This window comes from Lonchura striata, chromosome 9, assembly GCF_046129695.1.
Source record: "Lonchura striata isolate bLonStr1 chromosome 9, bLonStr1.mat, whole genome shotgun sequence".
NCBI classification, from domain to species: Eukaryota; Metazoa; Chordata; class Aves; order Passeriformes; family Estrildidae; genus Lonchura; species Lonchura striata.
In genome coordinates, this window is record NC_134611.1 from 22,939,984 (window position 1) to 22,961,475 (window position 21,492).

Genomic DNA, 21,492 nt, shown 5'->3' on the forward strand with positions numbered 1-21,492 from the left:
TAGTTGACATTCCTTATTTTAAGATGTTTCTTAAAACACTCAAAACACTGATTTTTTTACTTTTACATTTTTTTTTTTACCAAAAGCTTCAGTTATTTCCAAATGGAATTATTAGCCAAGTATGGTGTATATACCATACACACCCCTGATCAATCCTTCAGAACAAATAAATCTGTCTCAGGTCTTGCCTGCACCAGGATAGTCCTAAATGCACATACATTGCAGCTCAACAGCACAGCTGGTCTGCTGGAGCTGCACTCCCATGGTCTCTGTCAGTATGACATGCTATGAAGAAATTTTTGCAATTAGATATTTTATTTTAAATTGCTATTAAGGATGTAAATCTACAAGCTATAAAATGGGAAAGAAGATAACTCAAGTTTGTATGTTCCCACATACATTTTTTCCCCCAGGAAATCTTCTGTTTCTATAGGAAAAGAGATATATTGATTGTGGTAAAACGTGAGGCATTGGACTGTAAAGCAGACTCTTTGCACCTGCATTTTGTCTCATTTAAAGTTACTGAACACTGTCATTTCCTAATTAAAGTAGTAAGGAATGTTCATTACTCTGAAAATTCAGGTGTTTAACTTAGGCAATCAAAGTTAATAGAGTTGAGGTGCTCCAAAGAAGTGGGTAGAAAACAGCAATAAATTAATCAGTGGCAGTTGTCTTTCATGTTTTGATGATCTATGCTGAGTATGTTGGCCTAGGTACAATATAAACACATGTATTGAAATCAGTACATCTATTATCCTCTGAATAAGCTGCAAGGGAGGAGAAGGTTTTTAAATCCTGTTACTAATAGGAATTGCTATAATAGCTTCATGATTGTGAGGAAATGCTTTGAGATTACAGACTAAAAAAAGAAGACATAATAACAGAGCTACAGAAAAAATGGCCTTAGGCCATACCCAGCTTCTAAACTCTTTTTACATGAGAAGTAACACCCATTTTGTCCTATTTCCTACATCCAAAACCACTTCTACAAGGAAAGAACACCAAGCAAGACCAAGATCCTCACAGCAATTTCTCTTGACAGCAGCTCCCATGTTTTGCTATACTAAGTGAACCTAAATTCCAGCCAGCTCAAGGGAAATGACACTCTTGAGCAGAGACTGCGACTGGAACAGCACAGCTGTGGAGCCCTTTGGTTACACAAAGAAAGCACTCATTTTTCAGAAATGGGCCTGATAAAGAACTGTTCTGTTACAGGCCATCTTATAAAACAATAAAGCTGAGATTAATGAAGGTTGGATGAGGAGGAACTCACAGCTAACAGCCCAGCACCTGTGAAGAACTCAGGTGCCTGAACCCAAGCAGCCAGCAGTGCCTGCTGTGAGCCCCTTCACAGCACAGGTTCCTCTGGGCTCCTAAAAGAAAATCTTAAAATTAACCATTGAAAATCCATCCAGAGAGCTCATCAAGCAAAGAACAACAATTGGACCATGGAGAGAAGAACCTTGTGCAAAATTTATATTCAACAGTGATCCTCCAACTGTGGGGGATTTTGTGTGATGTAACACTTGTAGTATGGAGTTACAACGGAAAAAGTACTGAAATTTGGCATCTTTATATTTTTCACCATAGAAAGACTACAATAAATACACAAAAGTATGTGCTCTGGAGGTTTCAAAAGCTTCAGAATAGTCAAAGGTTAGATTTCTTCTTGGAGATATTTTCCAACCTTAATGATTCTGTGATTACTATTATCTCCATGTTCAAACTCAGATGAACCTATGCTATGGGGCAAAACTTTGCTCACATTAGACTCTTCTGCTGCACCTAGTTTTGGTACCAGTCCTTACCAGCTAGATGTCCCATGAACAATAGACTATGTTATACAATGACAAAAATAAGAGCCTACTTTTTACCATGTTTACAATATACATGATTTTATGTACAATAATTTCCTTTTGGCCAGTCTGATGTTAAGCAAATGCCTTCCAAATATGGCAGTAATCTCTACTGATGCAGCGGAGAATAGGAAGTCACAATATAAATATCTAATGAGCAAAAACATGTAAAAACCCTGTACCTTATGAGAGGACAGCTACAAAGAGAAATGCACCCTCTTCCTCTCTGCCAAGAAGTTTTGCAGTACTGCAATGGCAAATGCCCCAAGCTACTTTGGTGAGGTCAAAACTGGTGAAGCACAGCTGTGCAAAGCACTGAAACAATTTACATGCTACTGTTTGAAAAGTATCTACACAATGCTTTTACAAGCATCTAGATCTCCAGAGAGACAAAATTGTTCTCAGATTCAAATGAAATTAAAATATTTCCTCCTTCACTATCTCATGTCTATACTTCCTTCTTGGTTATCATGGGCCCAGCATCCTCTGGTTCTCTGCAACTGTTGGGCACTTTTGTCCATGCAAACAACAATAACCTAGAATGATTAAGACAATGTGCTGAATAAGGTAATTTGTTCTGACATTCTGTCTTTACAAGTACATAAAATATAAAACACTGACTATTCTCCCGTGGTAGAACAATTACAAGTGCTAGCATTTAAATTCACAGCAGATATATAAAACTTCCAAACCTTTCTTGCAGTATCATCTCTTAAGTCCCTGCACTCTCCTCTTTCAACTTCTTTTCAGCTACCAGTAAATTAGGACTTATTTTGAAATTCTTCTTTCTGGTCATTAGTTTTTCATCTTATTTTCAGTAGTTCAGTTTGACTACCTTCTTCCTTATGAAATCACCTGAATCTTTATACACTAGTTTCAGCACACCCACTTTTCCTTTGCATATTTATTTTGTCTTCCCAGTTAATCAGAGGGTAACCTCAGAATTGCTTTTGTTTTCTTTAAAGACTTTCTTCTACACTGACAGGTCTTGCCTTTCCTATCACCATACTTGCTCTTGGGACTTTTTCCAGTCCCCTCAAAATCACATGCTAAATGTTCTCATTTCCATTACAATATGCCTTTCCAAAAGTCAGTTTCTTACACTTTGAATTACAGCCAATCTCTCATTCAGTATGCTGAACAACTCTCTTATGCCTTTGCAAATATTTCCTCGCCAGCACCAGGAAAAAGTTAGCAAAATCACTCAGGTGAGGACATTTTCAGAAGCCACTAATGCTTCCAGGCACTACTGAATGTAGTCTGCAGTTGCCCTGATAATTAAAACTAGTATAACTGTAAGATATTTTATAGCAGGCATATTTGTAGGTATTTAACCTCTTTGCATGTCCTGTAACTTCCAGTACTAGCTAAATTCTCAAACTCCTTTCTTCCAAATACTTAGTATTGTGCGCTCTCACACTATTGTTCTTTTCCCACCTAGTTCCTGCTCTGTCACTCAGTTACTTCATTTGTACAAAATCAGTACAATTAATTAAGATTTCCTACTATTCTTTCTTTCTGTTATCTGTTGGAATGCCCCCACCTACTTAGTATTCAGAAAAAATTTTCTGATATATCGAAACTGAAACCTACTCCAGGAGAATAAAGGAAAAAGAAAATGATTGCATAAAACATAGTATTTATGAAATGAAACAAAACAAGATAGGATTAAAAAAGTACTCTTGATACAAAGTACAGTGCAGGCTCTCAGAACACCACACAATTTCAAAACTGAAAAAAAAATTAGATGTTACTTCACAGGTATGTATTTCTGATCATTAGTTGTGCAAAATACTGAAATATATACATAACAGCAGTAGAGGGTATTCATTCCAGTTAACTACATCATAGAAGCCTCATACATGTTTAAGTGTTTTGCAAAAAGAATCCTTACTGTCATTAAATAAGAACTGTAAATGAAGGTATAAATATGCAAGAAAACATCACTGTAGTTGGCATATCAGTCAGGAGCGAACCCAGAGACCCAAAGGTTTTGTTAAAAAATCTCTAACAAACTTTTACTACAGCAATCACATCTTAATTGTTCTGAACAAATTTTGTATGTATGTACTAAAGCAGACACTGTTTAATGAGCGTTTGAAATATGTGGAAATACCCTTGTAAAAGAGGAAATGGAAATCCCCCTTCACAACCATTATTAATTTAAAATATTTTATATAAAACTGGTATCATAATCATGGATGTAGTTCAATGTTTATTAATATGGAAAAGATCTTGCATTCTGGAAATTTTGTGAGGATCTGTAGGGGCCCTTATGGTTCCAGAATTTCCTGCTTGTAACTATTCTTTCTCAGCAAAAACTTAATCTGTTAGATATTAGTCCCTTCTTTAACTTATGTTGGAATAACTCTTGTATTTCACATGACTAGACTAGAAGGAAAAAGAAAAGGAATGTACATGGTCAAATTAACTCCTGCTTCAAGCAAATGCTGCAGCCAGACCAGGCACAGGCAAGTGAGGCTCTTTCCTCCGGCTTGTCACCCTGGTTATGAACGTTCTCATCTTTTTCTTTAATCCTCACCTGTGCTGGAGCAAGTTGCTTTTAGACATTCCTGCTGATAATAAAAATATTGCAGCTTAGAACTTCAGTACCAGTCAAACCTTACACTCAGAGAGAAAACAGAGAGAAAATTAAAAAAAAAAAAGAGTGAGGGGCAAGATGGAATCTCTGTCCTTTCCCCACACCGTGGGTCCCGGAAGGAAGGCGGTTTATGAGTGAGGAACTTTGGGAAAGCTGCATTCAGTCCTTGGGCAGGCAGATGGGGGTCACTCCACATAAACTATTACAGCAATATTAACAGTTGCAACAGGAGATGAAAAGGAGGGTGTGTGTCTTTCCACAATCTGTCCCTTAACTGCAAATGCAGTTGGCAGGTTTGGGTCTGAATCCCAAACTGAGGCAAGCAGAAAAATGGTCTTTCAGCCTCAGCTCTTACTCTGTGCTCCACCTGCCTTGCTCAGCAGGCAGCTGGGGAGACACCGGGTACCTGAATTAGGGCAACCAATTTCGGGTGTCTCTGAAACACTGAGCCAACACTGGGAATTTGTCATGTACTTTGCAATGCAGTACAGCAGCATATACTTACAGATGTTTGAAATAAACATAACTGATTTGGCACCTTCCAAGGATGCTAAATTAATTTACCAGAAACTAATTTTTATGGCAGAAGAGTGATTTTCAAGTGACTATTGCAGTCATAATTCAATGTATTCATAATAATAATCATCTGAAATTCTGATCTGTTCTTCAAATCAGTACACTGTAAAATGCCATGACAATGAAAAGCCTATTCAACATCCCATTAGAATGCTGTATATTTCTAATGCACTCCTGGTGTTTACAAGAAATTATCTTAATTGTAATAAATAATTGTTGATTTATTCAGAGCAATTAACAACCTCAAGAAATGCTAATGCTTTCATGTACTGTCTATCTTCTGCTGCAAGACTCACAAGGCTCTAGGCCTATTTCATACACCCTGCTTGGACTTCCTGTGAACAGTCACTAGCCATAATTTAACTATCCTGGTACTTTTAATATTTTATAAACACATGACCCTTAAAATACACTGCTTTGATGAACCATCTTGTGAATAAATTAATACAAGGATAGTGAAGTAAAATAAGCAGTTTCAATGTGTGATAAGCATCTTAAAATATTAATGTTTAGAATATCTTTTTAAACACATTCACAGATTCAAAGCACATTAAATTTATCAACTCATGCTATCTTCAGTTAACCTATGACACTAAAGCCAAAAACAGCCATGCTGGATTTTTTGCTGACTGGGCCTATTTAATGGCTGTTGCTGCAATCCAAAATGAGTAGTTTATTTAGTATCAGCACTTTCTTGAAAACAAATACAAAGTTGACAGTTATTTTTAAGAATGTGCTGTATCACACATTTAGAAAACACAAATAATGCCAGCAAACATGAAGGAGATGTACCTTATAGAGTGTCACAGGAAACAGAAATCTCACAGAACAAAAAGATCTTCCTATCACCAATAACTAGAATTTGGACCTGCTATTGTTTATTTAAAACATAGGGAAAACTCTGCTTCCTGCCACTATAGATGTATTTTGCTCCATATACAACATGACCCTTGACTTATAATAGACATTAGAGAAATCCTTTGCTTCCATTCATTTTAGCCACTATAGACTGAACATGCAGAAGGTTCAGCCAACATCCACACTACTTTAAAAGGATTTGACACATCATCAGAAAAAACAAAATATGAGCTTCCTTGAATTCTAGGGGGGAAGCACTTGAATGACAAAAAGGAAAAAAAGAAAAGCACAGAAACATTGTCAGGTCAGACAGTCCTGCTCCTTGTTGCTGAAGCAGCACAAAGCAAAACTCCCAGCTCTACAAGTACTATATCAGCCCGCCTGTATTTCTTAGGTTTTTTGAAAACCAAAACCTGCAGTCAGTTCTCCAGAACCAAGTGGTAAACTGCATGGTACAGTCCCTACTAAGGGAAAAAAATGTGTGATTCCTAAAGACATTACAAATTAAGGTAGTTTTTAATGAAGCATCAGAAATCTATGGTTAACTAAGAACAAGGCTCATGATATAAGTTGGAGGTATGGTAGCACTCACTGGATGGTTCCCCCCTTCCTGGGTAATCTACAGCATCTCTCTATTCAATGCAAATGGGCAGAGCAGCAAGTAGGTGTTGTCTCTAAAAGGTGTAAACAGAAATGAGAATTTTTCGTATGTTGCTGATAGAAGGGAAACACTTGATTATAATTTACTCTGAATTTTATTCCTAAATCCCAGCTCGTCACCATTTTGTTGATGGGGGCCCTTTATGTTTTCTATCTCTTGGAAAGCATAATTTTTCCCATTTAAACTTCACATACGTCCTTCTAGTATACTGATACTAAGTACAGGAGTTAAAAAGGACTTTGGAATCACCAAATACACAATAAAGCAGGAGCTGGCAAATTCAGTGTATCTTGAAATGGGAGGAAGATGTAAAAAAAAAAGACTGCTGTGAAATTAATTTTTTTTTCTTATTTTTAAACAGATTGCTATGTTAAAAGTAATTGATTTTTTTGTTATTTGCTAACCTAAAGGATATTTGTTTCATTACTACTGGTTGTTCTAATAGCCTTCTACTAGGTTCTTCAAATTTGCAATCCCACTTCCCAAATTAATATACACCTACCTCTCTGTACATTTTATACAAACTTCTGAACTTCCTCCACTGTGCCCTCTGTCCACAGATGACTCCTTCACTTCTAGCTTCTCCTGAAGCTTCTTCAATAAACTTCCTGTTTTCTTGACAGTGTTGACTATGTCCATTATCTCATTTTCATTTCCAAGGAGGTGTCTTGCTCTCCAATTCCTTCCAGTCCCATTTTCTCCTCTTTGTTCCAACTTCTTTGCCCTATTTGTTTACCTGCTTGTTCCTTAACACTGTCCATGCAGGCTTACAGTTCTATGAATTTGCTTTGCTGACCTTCCTATGCTGTCTTGCAAATTCGTGAGCATTAAAATTCTGTAATTATATTAAGTTTTTTAAGTCGCCTTGCTCATCCTTTTTTTTTGCTGGATTTTGCTTGCAGAAGTTCTGCAAGTTTTTTCCTAGTGACTGCTAACCTTGAAGCTTTCCTATAATTTCCAAATTATTTTCATGCTCATCCATACCTCTTCCTGTCACATTAATGATACACTGAACTCTGAAGGAACAATATGCCTTCTGCCATGATAAAATCCTACTAAATAAGTTATTTTTTGCATCTCTTTTGTGACAGATGCACATTTGTGTAATTTGTACAGCACTACCTCACCTCAACTATTGAACTCCTGTAAAAAAAAGGACTATTTCTTTATCAAAAGATCTTGTTTCAAACATGGCATGCTGCAGTGCAGACCCCTTCACTGCATAAGCAAAAGATATAAATGAAAAAGCCTAGAGGCTGGCTTTACTACAGATGGAAAGTTGTTTCTCTGACAGAGTTCTATTTACTTTCAAATGCTGAGACTTCAAAGTAATTATAAATTAAGACCTCCCCAGACTTCCAAAGCTCACAGATGTTTTGTTTATTTGTTTTGTGTTTTAACAACTTTGACATTCTCCTAAGCAATTCTTAAGCTTAAACTGTCTACTTGCACAGACTTCCAGAGCTTCCAGATGTTTTTGTTTATTTATTTTGTGTTTTAAAAACTTTGACATTTTTCTAAGGAGGTCTTAAGCTTAAACTGCCTACTTGTGCTCTTAAATAGTAATTACTGGTTAGGAAAAGGTTTTCATTTGCCTTGCAATTTTAATACAAACTGTATGAATATATTCTTATCTGCTTTTGTTTCAATTTGATCAATTACATATATTTGTTAACTAAAAAATAGTAAAAAGTAGAGATCATAGAAACTGACATATCACAGTGAAAATATATGTATATAAAGACAACAAGTGTCTTACAATAACTAGCCCAGATATTTGCTTGAATGAAATGTATACTTGGTATACTTGGTAGTGTAAGCCCCTTTACCTCTACCCTTAAAGTCATTAAAGGAAGGTTTAATGAGTGCATCAGGGTAGATTATTTTTCCCCTCTAGGCTGCTGGATCAAATCAGATGAGTGTGTTGATTTTCTGTGATTGCACACATGTGGTACACAGCTTATCTACTTCCATAAATAATAATGTATATAAACAGAAATATTTGAGCATATGTTTAAAAATCACAAATATGTTTAAGTTATGTTAAGGCAATGATGAAAAAAATACTTCTCAAAGCTTTTATCTGTGTAAGCAATCTTAAAACCATTTTACATCTGCTTTCTTTTTCATGTTTATATGCTTAGGTCTGTTTGTGCTAGAAAACACAAAAGGTAAGTAATTCTTCTCTCCTTAATTCCACTCCAAAAATTCTGATCCTGTTTTTGCTGATATTTATTGAATTCTAGAGGCTTTTTAGACCATATAACTCACACAGCTTCACCCTGCTCACCAGCAGCACACGATCCCTTTGGACCATAGTGCCATCTAGCTTCTCTTTTCCTGACCTCGGTAATTCCATGTGTGGAATACAGTTGAGTGATGAAGCAAAAGAATGGCCAGGGAGCAATCTTAATAGAATTGTCAAGTTAGATGGCTATTTATCTAGACATACAGCTGAATTACGGGAGCCTGACAATAAACCCCTCTTTGATAATCCAAAAGTGAGAATAAAGCAGGTATTTTCCTTTGGCAAAGGTCTTATTGCTTCCCTTCAAAATGTGAAAATCAAGATCCTTGCTGATGCTCTAGGCAAGTTACCAATGCCTTTGGAAAAGCTCTGGCACCATTCCAATACTAACACACACTTCACAGGACAGCAAAGACAATGTGGCTAAATCCTTGCACATTGTTTCCTACAGAAAAATCTCTGCTTTCAAAGGTGCAAAATTTGAAGAGACTTGGAACATTCCTTGAGATGCCTAGAAAGGAAAAAGGCTAGAAAAAGTATCTTTCCCTCCACATGATGTGGTGGGAGGGCAATGGACTTCCTTGCACACACATGGAATCTGAGATCCACTGAAAGATGCCTGGGTTTCATTTGCCTTTGCAATATATGCAGGACCTAACTCTATGCAAGCATAAAACAAACCCAGTCCCTTTAAGGAGGTTATAACTTCAAAACAAGAGCTGCAGTGGTAGAACAGAAAAAGTGTTTTCCAGGTGTGGGTCTGACTCCTATCCTTGGCAGTTTCTGATGGACTACACAAGATCCAATCTAGTTTGCTTAATCTTTCTCTCTAATTCACTGCTGTGCTTGTTACTACCAGGAAGGACGGATAGATATTTCCTGCTGTACCCTTTGTTCCTCCAGTGGCACCATTACATGAACTTCTTACTACTGGAATGTCAAGTGTTTAATGCTGTTAATACCTAATATGAAAACAGCTGAATCATCAAACATTAATTTCAGAATGAACATCCAGATAAAGATTTTCCACAAAAATCCTAATCAACCAAACTTCTTAAATTATCAGGGTATATTAAGGCCTTAATCCCTAAATAATTAACAAATTAATTGAGATTCCATTGAGATAACATAAACCATCTTAAGTCTGCAAAGAGATGAGGATAAATGGGCTACTAAATGTAAAGGTGGCATAAATGTGCAGCTCTTAGAGAGATGCAGGAGTTGGGGCCTTTTGCAATGGTCTTGTATGAGGGAGAACAACTCAGATCTTTGGCTGGCCCCTGTAAAAGAGCAGCTGTAGCTCAGCTGCCTTCTTGTTCTCAAAGAGCTGACAGACACAGCTGTCTGCACTGTGACAGCTTCCACCAGCATCAGACACCCTTGGTTAACAGCTACAGACAGCCTTAGCATCACTGAATGTTTTTATGGACATTCTTGCCAAAAGCTTGTCCATAGACTATCTGAATAAAATTATTTATACAATAGGTACCTATGCCAGCCCATGAATGGCTGGCACATAAACAGCTTTGTACACTTCTGTTTGAAGCCAAATATTGATGTAAAAATATTACCAAATATTTATATGACAACGGTTCACCAACTTTGTTCCCAAAATCAATTAACAGAAAACAGTATTTCAATATAGTACTGTGTAATTGATAAGAATAAGAAACAAAAGAACACTTCAGTATTTCTATAGGTATCTCATTTACAGATTTAAACTTATATGGTCCATTCAACTTTGATTAGGTTCATCACAATTGTTTTCAGATTACAGATAAGAATAACATATAATCACCTATTTTATTCATTAGGTTAACATAATATTTGTAGTGTTAAATGGCACTAAATCAGATAATGGCTATAATACTCTTAGTTTTACATGTAGTGGGTTTTTATTCTGAATTATTTGCTCCACACAGATTGCTCAATATGCTTTTCCTAGAATCTTTTTTACATTTGGGAAGAGATTGTTCATACATTTGTATACTTATGAGTCAATACTTTTTCTTTATAATTAAATTAAAATTGTCTCTGAAATCTAAAATAAATTAGGCCAACTGAATTATTAAAATTTGCATAAGCTATCAGATAATGACTTAATTGTTTTTTCTCAGAGTTGTGCCCAAAATTCTACAGAAATCAGACGTATGTTATCCTCTGGGAAGCCACATTCTCTGTGCCACCCACAACCTTGTGGAGTCTTGTAAACATATGTCTCCCAGGAGTCCTGATCTCCAGATCAGCTTCTGGGCATTAGGGCTCACCGGCTCTTGGCACGACAGAAACCTTGGGAGGAGCAGCCAGAACACCTGGGGCACCACGTGCTCTACTACAAAAGGGTACGGGCTCATCTACCATTCTGACACATGCTGCCAAACCAAGATTTCTCTGAGCAGTAACTCCATTTTTAAAACATTCCTAAATTCCCAAACTCAGCCAAAGGGATGCTTGTGAAGGGATATGAAGCTCTGAAAAGTTTTGTCTATCTCAAATGAAATAAAGCCATAGTTCAAAAGGCTATATATTTTGTAATTAAATACACATGTATGTACATGTAAGTACATAATTCTTGAATGTTAATAACTTAGTAACAAAATATCTTCCCCTCAACAGTCTCAAAATGTATTTGTGCTTGGGCTGATACCAAGCATGGGACACTATCATCTCAAGGATTTTTTTTAGCATAGTATGACTACATTGCAGAAGGGACTATAATTATAATCTTGACATTACCATAACGACCGTGGTTGCTATCAGGTGACAGGTATTATATAGATAATCAGTAGACAGCAATATTTAATGATGCATGAGATAAAAGAAAATTAATTGATGCCTTTAATTCAGCTCAGAGCCATCATTTGTTAAATCTGCATGTGACTGTCCTAATCCTGTTTATATGTACATAAGTTACATTAAATAACTAAGAGCTAAGCTAGGTATCTGCTGTGAAATTCAGAGAGCTTATATGTACTCTTTATATACAATGAATAGTTTTTTATGTTTCTATTTACCTCTATTTTTAACACAATATTTCTACTGCCTTGATTTAATTAGCATACACAAAAAAAAAAGAAAAAAAAGAAAAAAAAGAAAAAGCTAGTAGCTGCTGTGAAAGGTATAAAAAAAAGGTCTTTGTTGAAATTAAATAGAAGCAGTAGTGAGGCTGGCTATTTTTTTCCCATGTTGCAACCTACTTACTCTTTCATTTAATCTGTCCTAGAGAAATAATGCCACAACCTGAGAAAAAGGAACCTAGAGTAAGGGGAGATGCTCTGTTGAATGAAAGAGGGACAATTATGCTCACTGCAGGAGCTAATATGGCTGAACATTTCAAATCCTGCAATATCTTATCACTACCTTTATAAAACATGATTAATTGAAAGAGATATTTTCATGGAAAAGGACACTCCTGAAATGAAACTATTCCAGTATGTGTAGATGGCCATGGGTGAAATGCAACAGAAGACAAAGGAGTAATACTCAAACATAGATATGAAGCAGCACTACTCACATATCTTCACAATATTTCTGGTTACTAATTCTGTTCAAACCTTGGTGCTCCTGTCTCCACAGCGACTACACTGCTACAGCCATCTCACTGAACCTTAGAATGGAAGATGCAAAGTTTACTGAGAATCGCAGGAACAGTGTTTAATGAAATTACATTAAACTCAGTGTCAGAGGTTCCAGGCTGAGAAGAAACTGGCGGACTCAGAAATGTGGTAAACAGAGGCAAGGCAGACAAAGGGGTCAGAAGAAAACATAGAGGATATGGAACATACATGAAGCAAAGTTTACACAATGTTTTATAAAACTGACTATTTTTCAATTCATCATCTTTGTCTTTCAAGCTCTCCCTTTCACAGTTTTCCTCTGCTGCTAATGCTCACTTTGCTGCTTTGCAACTAACATTACACCTCCATCACATCATCAGCTTCAGAATAGATCAGGAGGGATGCAGCTCTTGCCTGAAGCATAGCTGCGTTTTTAATTCTGCCCTCAGACTGCCACACAGCAGGTGAAGACAGCCTGAACACAAGGCATCTTTGGTCTTAAGTGAAGCTTTTCAATAACGCATTTCTGTTATTCTGTTATTTCTTTTCAATAACAGAAATTTCTGTTCTTGTTCTGTGTGCCTTGGCTCTTGAACCATCAGAGCTGATTCTGTCCAGTAAGGATGAGATTCATTCTGCCTTCCTTTGTGTTTCTTTAGTAATTAATATTAATTATGCTTTTCAGCAGCTGTCAATTCTAGAGCAGCAGGAAAACTTTGGAAGCAGGAGTGAATCTCACAGAAGTACAGAAAAAAGAGACATTTAAAGGATGCTGAAAAATTTTGGCAGAGGCACGTTTTTATTATTCATTATTTAAATCCATTGTCTTACAAGAGGATAAGTTCAGCATGGTGAAGTCTAAGGTGCTACATAGCTCACTTGATTGGCTTGAGCTCCCCTTCCAACTGGCAGTTTGCTTTCCTTCTGAACAACTCCCAAAAGCTTGGCTCTAAAATGATGACAAGCCTGATGTCTGGGGTTGCAGGTTAGACATCCTACAGTTTTCCCTGAACTCCAAACAGTTAACCTTCCTGGAGTGGTTATTATGCCTCTTCAGAAACCCAAAGCTTCAGGCAAAAAAGCAGCCACAAATGTTTTTTTTTTCTCGGGATTGTTTCAAATTCTTTATTTTCATGAATGTCCATCCAGACTTGGTGTAGGGCAGACTGCACAGGGACCCTGACCATATTGAACTCCTTGACAATAAACAGGCAAGGTGGCCCACGCTCTTCAAGCAGAGCCCTTTTTCTGTAAGGTCGTGTTTTCCACACCAGAAGAGATCATTAGATCACCATGTATAGCAACAGATTGGTTTGAATACCTGCGTAAATGCTCTTTTTCTGTACTGATGTCACTTTTAGGTTACTATGATTGAACTCTTGAGCCAAAAAGATTTTTTCTCCAGCCTTCTATTTTTCATTTTTTTTTATATTACCCTTTTTTTTACACAACCTTACTCAAATGCAAGTATCTGTAAATATAGACAAAGAATTTGTCCACTGCTCTGCACAGTAAAAGCTCAACTTCAATACCTACTCACCCTAAATAGAAATTTAAGCATGTGGGATTTGTCTATCACTTCTTTAGTCTTAGTTTACAACTGTCTCCCAAAACCCTGCTCAAGCAGTTGTGCCCTGATCAGCAGAATCAAGAACTTTTCCTTTAGTGAAAAAAAATACAGAAGATACTGAAGAAAGGGAAAGAGAAGGAAAGAAAATAGACTATTACCCTGGTAAAATGATGACAGTGCATGGGAAGGATTGACATAAAAGAGCAAAAAAACGTAGCTTTCTTAGAAGCTAAACAGTCACGAGAAAAGCTATTTTTGCTGCCATTTGAGAAAGGGACTTCTGAATTTAAAGAATATTGCAATAATCTAGTTATGTGATTTAAGATTAAATAGAAAGCTAAAGTATATGTTGTCACTTTTTTCTTTAATGAAATGCTACACTTAAATGTCTTCATTTGAAAATAATCTGTATGTGGGTTTTTTTAAAAATAGCATCAACTTGGTAGTTAGAAAAAAAAGGTTCACAATGTGCTTATGGCTGACTGAATCTGGAGGTTAGCTAAGATGTTATCTCTGCTTGTCAGTCCAGCACTGCTGTTGAATGCAGTCTCCATAAGACTGCTTCTGCAATTCCTATCTTTGATTTTAGAGTTTAAAGAAAATTTTCTGGTGTACGAAATGCTTTGTTAAAGGAAGAAATCGAGAATACAAGTGCATGTTTTTATTTATTAAGAAAAGCATAGAATTGTATCTCCTCACATACAAAGAATCAAAGAATTTGAGATGGTTAATTTTATCATAATCCCAGGCCTCTTCTGGCTTTCAGATTTTTCTCTGTGCTGTTTCTCAGGATCAAACTGTTAGCACCCCTGTCCTGTCTTTTTCATCTCCCCTTGTCATAATTCCCCAGCTTCACCTTGCTGCCTGTACTTTTTTTACACTCCTATTTTGAGTACAATGATCGCCCAGTTTTGGCGGAGACTCATATTGCTGTAGCTACCTAATTCCACAAAGCAGCTCTACAGCTTTTTATAATTATTTTGAATTAAGGGTGACTTCAAAAGATTGAATCCAAACTCTAACATCAGGAACACCCTCTACAAGCAATTTTCACTAATAACCCATGCCTCAGGGCATTATTTTGAGGCATCACAATTTTACTTTCAAAAAGCAGGTCCCACATGTGCTTCTGCATGGGCAATTCAAAAACTGAGTGGCAGATTTATTTGGGCCATAATATGCCAAATAGCGCTTTTCAAGCACATCAGCGCAGCTGACCACAATTCATGCAGGCTGTTACTAACTCCTACCTGCTCTTGTTCTCAGAAGCCCTCAGAAAGTAGCAAAGGAATAGGCAACTATTGCACGTGAACATCATGGCTGATCTGCACTACTGTATCACTACTGCATCATAAATTCAATGCTTTAAGGAGCTCTCCCCTCCCATCTAAAGCACATGAAGCCAGCTAATACATGTCACTGCCAGCCAATCCAGCAAGGGCAGCTTCAGGCCATGCTCAGACAACTTGCTTGGCACAACACCAGAGGAAAGGAGCAACTCAGTTCAAGCAAATCTCATTTGAATTGCTGACAGGATTTTCTATCATCTTCATTTACACCTCTTGAAAGGGTGTTTGGTAGAGACATTTTAAAGGACGATTGGCAACATATCCCTTGTGTCTGTAAATTAGTTATTTGAGCATGACAGAAATTCACATTGAAGAAAAGTCACCATTAAACTAGCAGAGGACACATATAAATCATCTGTAAATTAAAGCATAGAATGACAAAAACTGAGAATGAAATCCAGTTCCTTAACCAAGAAGCAGTACCATAGAGCCAGGAGAACTTGAGCCAAGCTGAGCTTCCATTGCAATTTACCACGGAGTATTTACAATGTGGAAATACAAAGATAATGGCTGTAGAACAAGGCATACAGGACTTTTCAGAGCATTAATTTCTCAGAGAAAGTGATCTTGAGACAAATACTCTTTCTTAATTACTTTAAAGTCATTCTTTTTTCTGCGTAATGTTATTTAGGTCACCTGAGTATATTAAAACAGTCAAAGATTTACAGTCAGATGTAATTACATCAAACTTTCCAAGGGATTTCCAGTTGTTTTCTGGAATTGATGCATAGCATAAGGATAGCTGTCTAGAGTTTTGTACATCGTAACATTTTTATACATGTTTGCATTTTAAACGTAGTCTATATAAAATACAGGCATTTCAGATTTAACTTGCATGCTATTTTACAAGGGAAGAAGCCCAGAAGTTCCAGTTATCTGATGGTTTGGACATTGAATTTGGAAACATGTTATTGCTTTAATTTCAGACTAACGTGTTCCACAGCCAAAAACAGGGGAGCGGCATTGTCTAATTTTTTATTTTAGAGTTTGATTTTTTTGCTTATGGGCCCAGTAATGAGCTTTACCAAGTGTCTTGAGTTCCTTTAGCCATAGTGGGAGATGCAAAATGCATTTTTCTGTGGGTTCCAACCTAAGGATTATTTTGTAGTTGAACAGGGTCTTACCCTCGAGTGGCCCTTGGTTGAACTTTATTTTGGAAGTAAACCAGCATATTTTTCAGTATTGGGATAGATGAGGTTGAAGCAGTTTTCCTTCTCCATTTGCTACACAAAGACAGCTAAAGCACAGCCACTGCGATTAGGATGAGATATTACAACAAGGATATAGTGGCTCCTTCACTCTCCAAGATATGTGCACAGTGTTAATAAAATAAATCTTGCATATCTTATATGTTCAGTATTTCCTTGCTGGTCCTCCACATCTTTCTGGTGCCATCACTCAGAGGAACACTGTCTCCAGTATGAAGGAAGAAGCGTTCTGTAAAATTCAGACTCAAGGAAACTTATTTTACTTTACCACAGGTGCTTGCAAGTGGCTAAAGCTGTTTTCAAGATGTTCATACAATTTCTGGATGTCAATTTTTAAAAAAATCCTTTTGAGGCCTTCATTCTTTGTGTTTTTAAATCCTGACCTTAACAATATCTGACCTTAACATAATCTTTTGTGATTATGGAGGTTTTTTTATGCCAGAAAACAAAATATTGGTATGGGACTTTTAGAAAAATCATTCATTCACAGATATCAAACAGGTCTTAGTCTTGGGAAAAAACATTAAATTATTCCCTTTCTCTCAAAGCATTGTCTGTAGAAACTCAAACTCCAGCAGGTAAAGCAAGCAAAGTGTGTGGGGCATGATAAAATAATGCCAAAGGGCCTTTAATATTATCAACTATCATGTGTGTCTTTTCCTTGTTATTATCCCATCTTAAACTATCCTCATGAGAGCTCCAAGTTCGTGTCAACCAATGCAACACACTCTTGTTTGACAAAGTTTCCTATGTTCCCATGGGTCCATTCTTCTTGAGACAGCACAACTTAGGTGATACTGCTTGTGGATGCCCACGGATTCAGAAAACAGCTACCTTCCTGCAGACGTTTGTGCCAGAAGGCAAACACAGCACTATCATCACCATGAGAACAACAGCAACAGTGTTGGAAAAGAGGAAGGACGAAGTCAAGCAACAGAGAAGGAAATAGAAGGATTTTAAGACCATTCCTGGAAGGAATGGGCCTGCAGCACTCACCACCACAGTTTCAGTGCGAGGAGCTGTCTCCTTTCCAAATGCCAGACAGAATCTGTTATTGTGTATCTAGAAGAGACTGTGAAATCATACTTCTGCAATAATATATTTAAGAGAAATACAACAAACTGGTAACTGAACAGGTGACAAGGTTAGATGGACACCACCAGCCTTCATATTGCATTGCATTTTATCGCGTGGCCATGGGCAGAGACCTTCGTTAAAACAGGCCTTAAAGAGCTTCCAAACTAGATCACCACAAAGGTGCATATGTTTTTGTTTTTAACAGTTTCCACAGACAGCATCGTCCGGAAGTTTGCCAGAGAAAGCTGAAGGAGGGTCTTGCATGGAGCACAGAGATCAGGTATGCTGGGGAAAGGAAGCAGCTCCCGGTGTCTGTGTGCGTGTGTGTGTAGTGAGACACCTGCCCGTCCTTCACAAAACGAACCTGGTGTTCAGGGAGCTCACTTCAAAGAACTACTTTAAATGCTGAAAGAATTACATCGACTTTATAAAAACAAACTTGCATATGTCTCAGAAAGAGCTGTCTAGGTGTCTGTCATACTGAAATCTTTCGAGCTTAACAACAGTTACGTGCGTTGCCATATTTACCGGTTATCCCAGATTGGTAAAAGCACGGCCGTGGCTGGAGTCCCGGGGGCGGACAGCAGCGGTGCCGGGAGCGGGGCTGAGGGGGCGGGCGGGAGATCCCGCCCCAGTGTCCGTCCCGGTGCCTCGGGAAAGCACCCGGCGCTGCCGGGCCGTGTGGCAGAGGAGGGAGCGGGCAAGAAGTGCGTGGGGTCAGAAAGGAGCAGCAGGAGAGGAAGAAGCGCTGCCGGGACGGGCGCCGTGGCCGCCGGCGGGGCTGTCGGAGCGGCCTGGGGGGTCCCGGCGCCGCCGCGGGCCTCAGCGCGGCGCGGCCGCGGCGCTGGCGCCGCTCCCCGCGCCCCGGCGCCGCGGCAGCGGCGGGCAGGGCGGGGCGCCGGCGGGGCCCGCGGCGGCGGCCGCGGGGCGCGGGGCGGCGGCCGGGCCCTCGCCGCGGGGCAGGACAGAGCGGGCCGCCCGGCGAAACTCCTCGCTGCGCCACGTGTAGAGCAGCGGGTTGAGGGCCGAGAGCGAGCAGAGCAGCAGCCAGCTGGCGGCCTGCAGCGCCGGCGGCGCCGGGCGCAGGAAGAAGCCCAGGAGGCTCACCCAGACCAGGGGCTGGGTGCCCAGCAGGAACACGCAGCAGAGCAGCAGGACGGAGACGCTGCTGAGGCGGCGCTGGGCGCGGCGAGGCGGCGGCGGCGCGGCGGGGAAGGGCAGCTGGTGCAGCAGGTGGAAGTTGAGGACGCTGACCCGCTTGGCGCTGCCCCGCACCCGCCGCACGATGCCGAGGTAGCAGTGGAGCAGCAGCGCGGTCTGGCCCAGCACGGCCAGGGCGAGGAGCAGGGCGGTGTAGCGAGAGCTGCCGTCCGACTGCGCCGAGCCCAGGGTCCAGAGCCCGGGCAGCAGCGGGACCGGGAGCAGGGCGAGGGCCCAGGAGAGCCCGATCATGCAGCCCGTGTGTCTCCGCTGGTAGAGGGCCTGGTACACGCTGGGCAGCTTGGTGATGAGCACGTACCTGTTGAAAGCCACCAGCAGGTGCGAGGCCAGGGAGACGGTGAGGCCGAGGCCCAGGAGCCCCCCTCGGAGCAGCCGGTACTCCGCCGAGCGAAGGGAGGACGAGTTGGGGGGCAGCAGCCCCAGCACAGCCTCCTGGGGCATCCACAGGGCGCACACGCTCAGGTCTGCCGCACAGCCGTTCACGATGAAGGCATTGCTGGTTGTCTGCAGCTTCTTGAAGGAGAAGACTAAATAAATGACCATCACATTGGATAAAGTCCCTGAGATAGCTAAGACTGCGTAGAGCAGCGACAGAAAGATGCGGGTCCCGGAGGAGTCCTCCCAGAGCAGCAGTAGAGGCGAGCTAGCACTCCAGGAAGAGGCGTTGGGCATCTCGCTGAATGCAGCTCAGTTTTGACTTTGCCCTGTAAATCCCATCCTTGTCTGGGTCAGAAGTTCTGCTGCAGGAGTCTTCACCAAGCACACGGGAGGCTGTGCAGCTGAAGGACTCTAAGGCAGCTTTCAGTCATACAAGCTGTAAGGTCCAGAAAATGCTGTTTGCAGTAAAGATCCAAAAACCAGCAGTGTCCAAGGCAGTTAGGCAGCAAGAGTCCACAGATTGTAGCTGGTAAAGGTGGGTCCATAGGGAGGCAAATGGCTGTTGGCAGACCAGAGCACGACTGAGGTTTCTGTAGCTGTGAAAACAGCAAAAGCAGCAGCACCTTGCAATCGGCAGCAGAAACGGCAGCAACTGATACAAAGCTTTGCAGTTTCTCCTGTGCCACAGTACGTACACTGTATATCATTTCAGGAAGATTCAGCCCTTCCACTCTTCATGAATTATTCAGCAGATTTTCAACTTGTTAAATCAAGAAGGGAAAAAAAAAAAAAAAAAGCCAAACCCTATCATGCTCCAGAAATACTCCAACTACACAGTCTGACTCTTTTCTCCCTGCCTTACCAGTCTTCTGGATCTTGCCCATTTACACAACATTCATTTGAAGCAAGGTTTTAAACCCTATCAGTCACTTCTGTCTGAAATACTGTCTGTAGAAATTCTTCTGCTCAATACTCAGTTTTTAACAGATTTTTTTCTGATTTTATTTTTGTTAAGAGTAAGCTCAGTATGCTTCTGCAGTTTTAGTTAATTTTAGAACTGGTCTGTAATAACAATATACTTCCCAAAAGAAATCTTTCAAACACAATAAATAGACCAGTCCTGGTAAGACAGTACTTATTTGAGAAAGCTGGTTCTCAATCTGAACATTTTACATCTCTTCATAAACCTCAGCCTGTGTCAACCCACAGGAAATCCTGCATTGCCACCCTGCCAGAGGTGAACACTGGTGTTGGTGAGCACACAGATAACACAGCCATCAGTGTAATACTTGAAATGTTCCTGGAGAGGAGAATAACAACTCCTGAGGTGGACTAAAAACTGATTGAAAGAGTAGGCATTAACAGTCCATTCCCAGATGGAGAATAATCCCAGGAACTCTACCCTGCCTTATTCAAACAGGGATAAAATGGTAACTGTCCTTAACCTGGACAAGACTTAATAAGAAACTCAGTAAGAGAACTTACATTTACTTTTAAAAGCTTTTCAGATACGGAATTTTGTGATGAGCTTCAGAAAAAAGCTGCTTTTGCATGTAGGTTAGGTATAATCTACAAAAGCAAGCAATCACAGCTTGTAAGGTATTATCTGTACCAGAGACTTTCATGAGGCATTTTTAGATATTAAACTCCTGATGCTAACAAACAGCAATACCAAAATAATGTATTAAGAGGTAGTTATAGTTGCAATATACATTTTTTTTAAGTTAAAGAAGTTAAATTGTGTGGGTTAATGGATGTTGCAATACAGCATATCTTTTGATAAAAAAGGCTCATGTTAACAATTGACAGAAATATTGATCCAAAGGTGGATTTGTTACAAACATGAATATCTATGTTCACTTTTAATTAACTGGATGGCTCATGTGCTTAAGGTTAAAGACCTACCTCAGTGATTTACTTGATCAGGCCCTTAATTATCATATTTTTTGCCTGCTGCACTTTACAGTGTAGATCTAATCAAGTGTCAAACCTTTTGAGGCCTTTCATTGTTTAGTTGTCAGTAAAGAACAGTTATTATAGAAACTAAAATCCTCCCCTTTCTGCAGTACTGTAATTGAAAATTAGTCTCTGAATTTGTAACAAGTAATACCTCCCTAACTGAAAAGCTTCATAAAGCATACTTTAAAAAGAGATTATGATGATTAACTGTTTCATAAGATGTTAGCCACAGAATATTATGCCCAGTAGAGACCTTTAGACTTATTTAATCAATCCATTCATATTTACAGATCTTGTGTACTACAACTTATTCTCCCAGAACCACATATATCCATATTTGAAGGAACAAAAATGGTGAAGCTCAAGGACAAG

The 21,492-nt window shown here is 39.4% G+C and overlaps 2 protein-coding genes across 6 annotated transcripts in view; both read right to left on the minus strand.

Moving 5' to 3' along the window:
• VCAM1 (vascular cell adhesion molecule 1) overlaps positions 1 to 18,173 on the minus strand; it is a 39,243-nt gene extending 21,070 nt beyond the window's left edge. For 2 of the 5 annotated variants that reach the window (XM_021525098.3, XM_077785467.1), the window contains exon 1: positions 12,316 to 13,017. The gene's annotated coding sequence lies outside the window, so the exon portion shown is untranslated. Of the gene's footprint in view, positions 1 to 12,315; positions 13,018 to 17,481; positions 17,558 to 18,090 lie in introns of those variants that run through there. The other 3 variants (XM_077785469.1, XM_077785468.1, XM_021525105.2) reach the window with 3 other exon arrangements.
• Positions 13,139 to 19,944, minus strand: GPR88 (G protein-coupled receptor 88). Its single transcript, XM_077785470.1, has one exon. It carries the CDS (start codon positions 19,453 to 19,455, stop codon positions 18,385 to 18,387), a length of 1,071 nt encoding a protein of 356 aa, XP_077641596.1. The 5' UTR covers positions 19,456 to 19,944; the 3' UTR covers positions 13,139 to 18,384.
• Between the last annotated feature and the right edge of the window lie 1,548 nt (positions 19,945 to 21,492).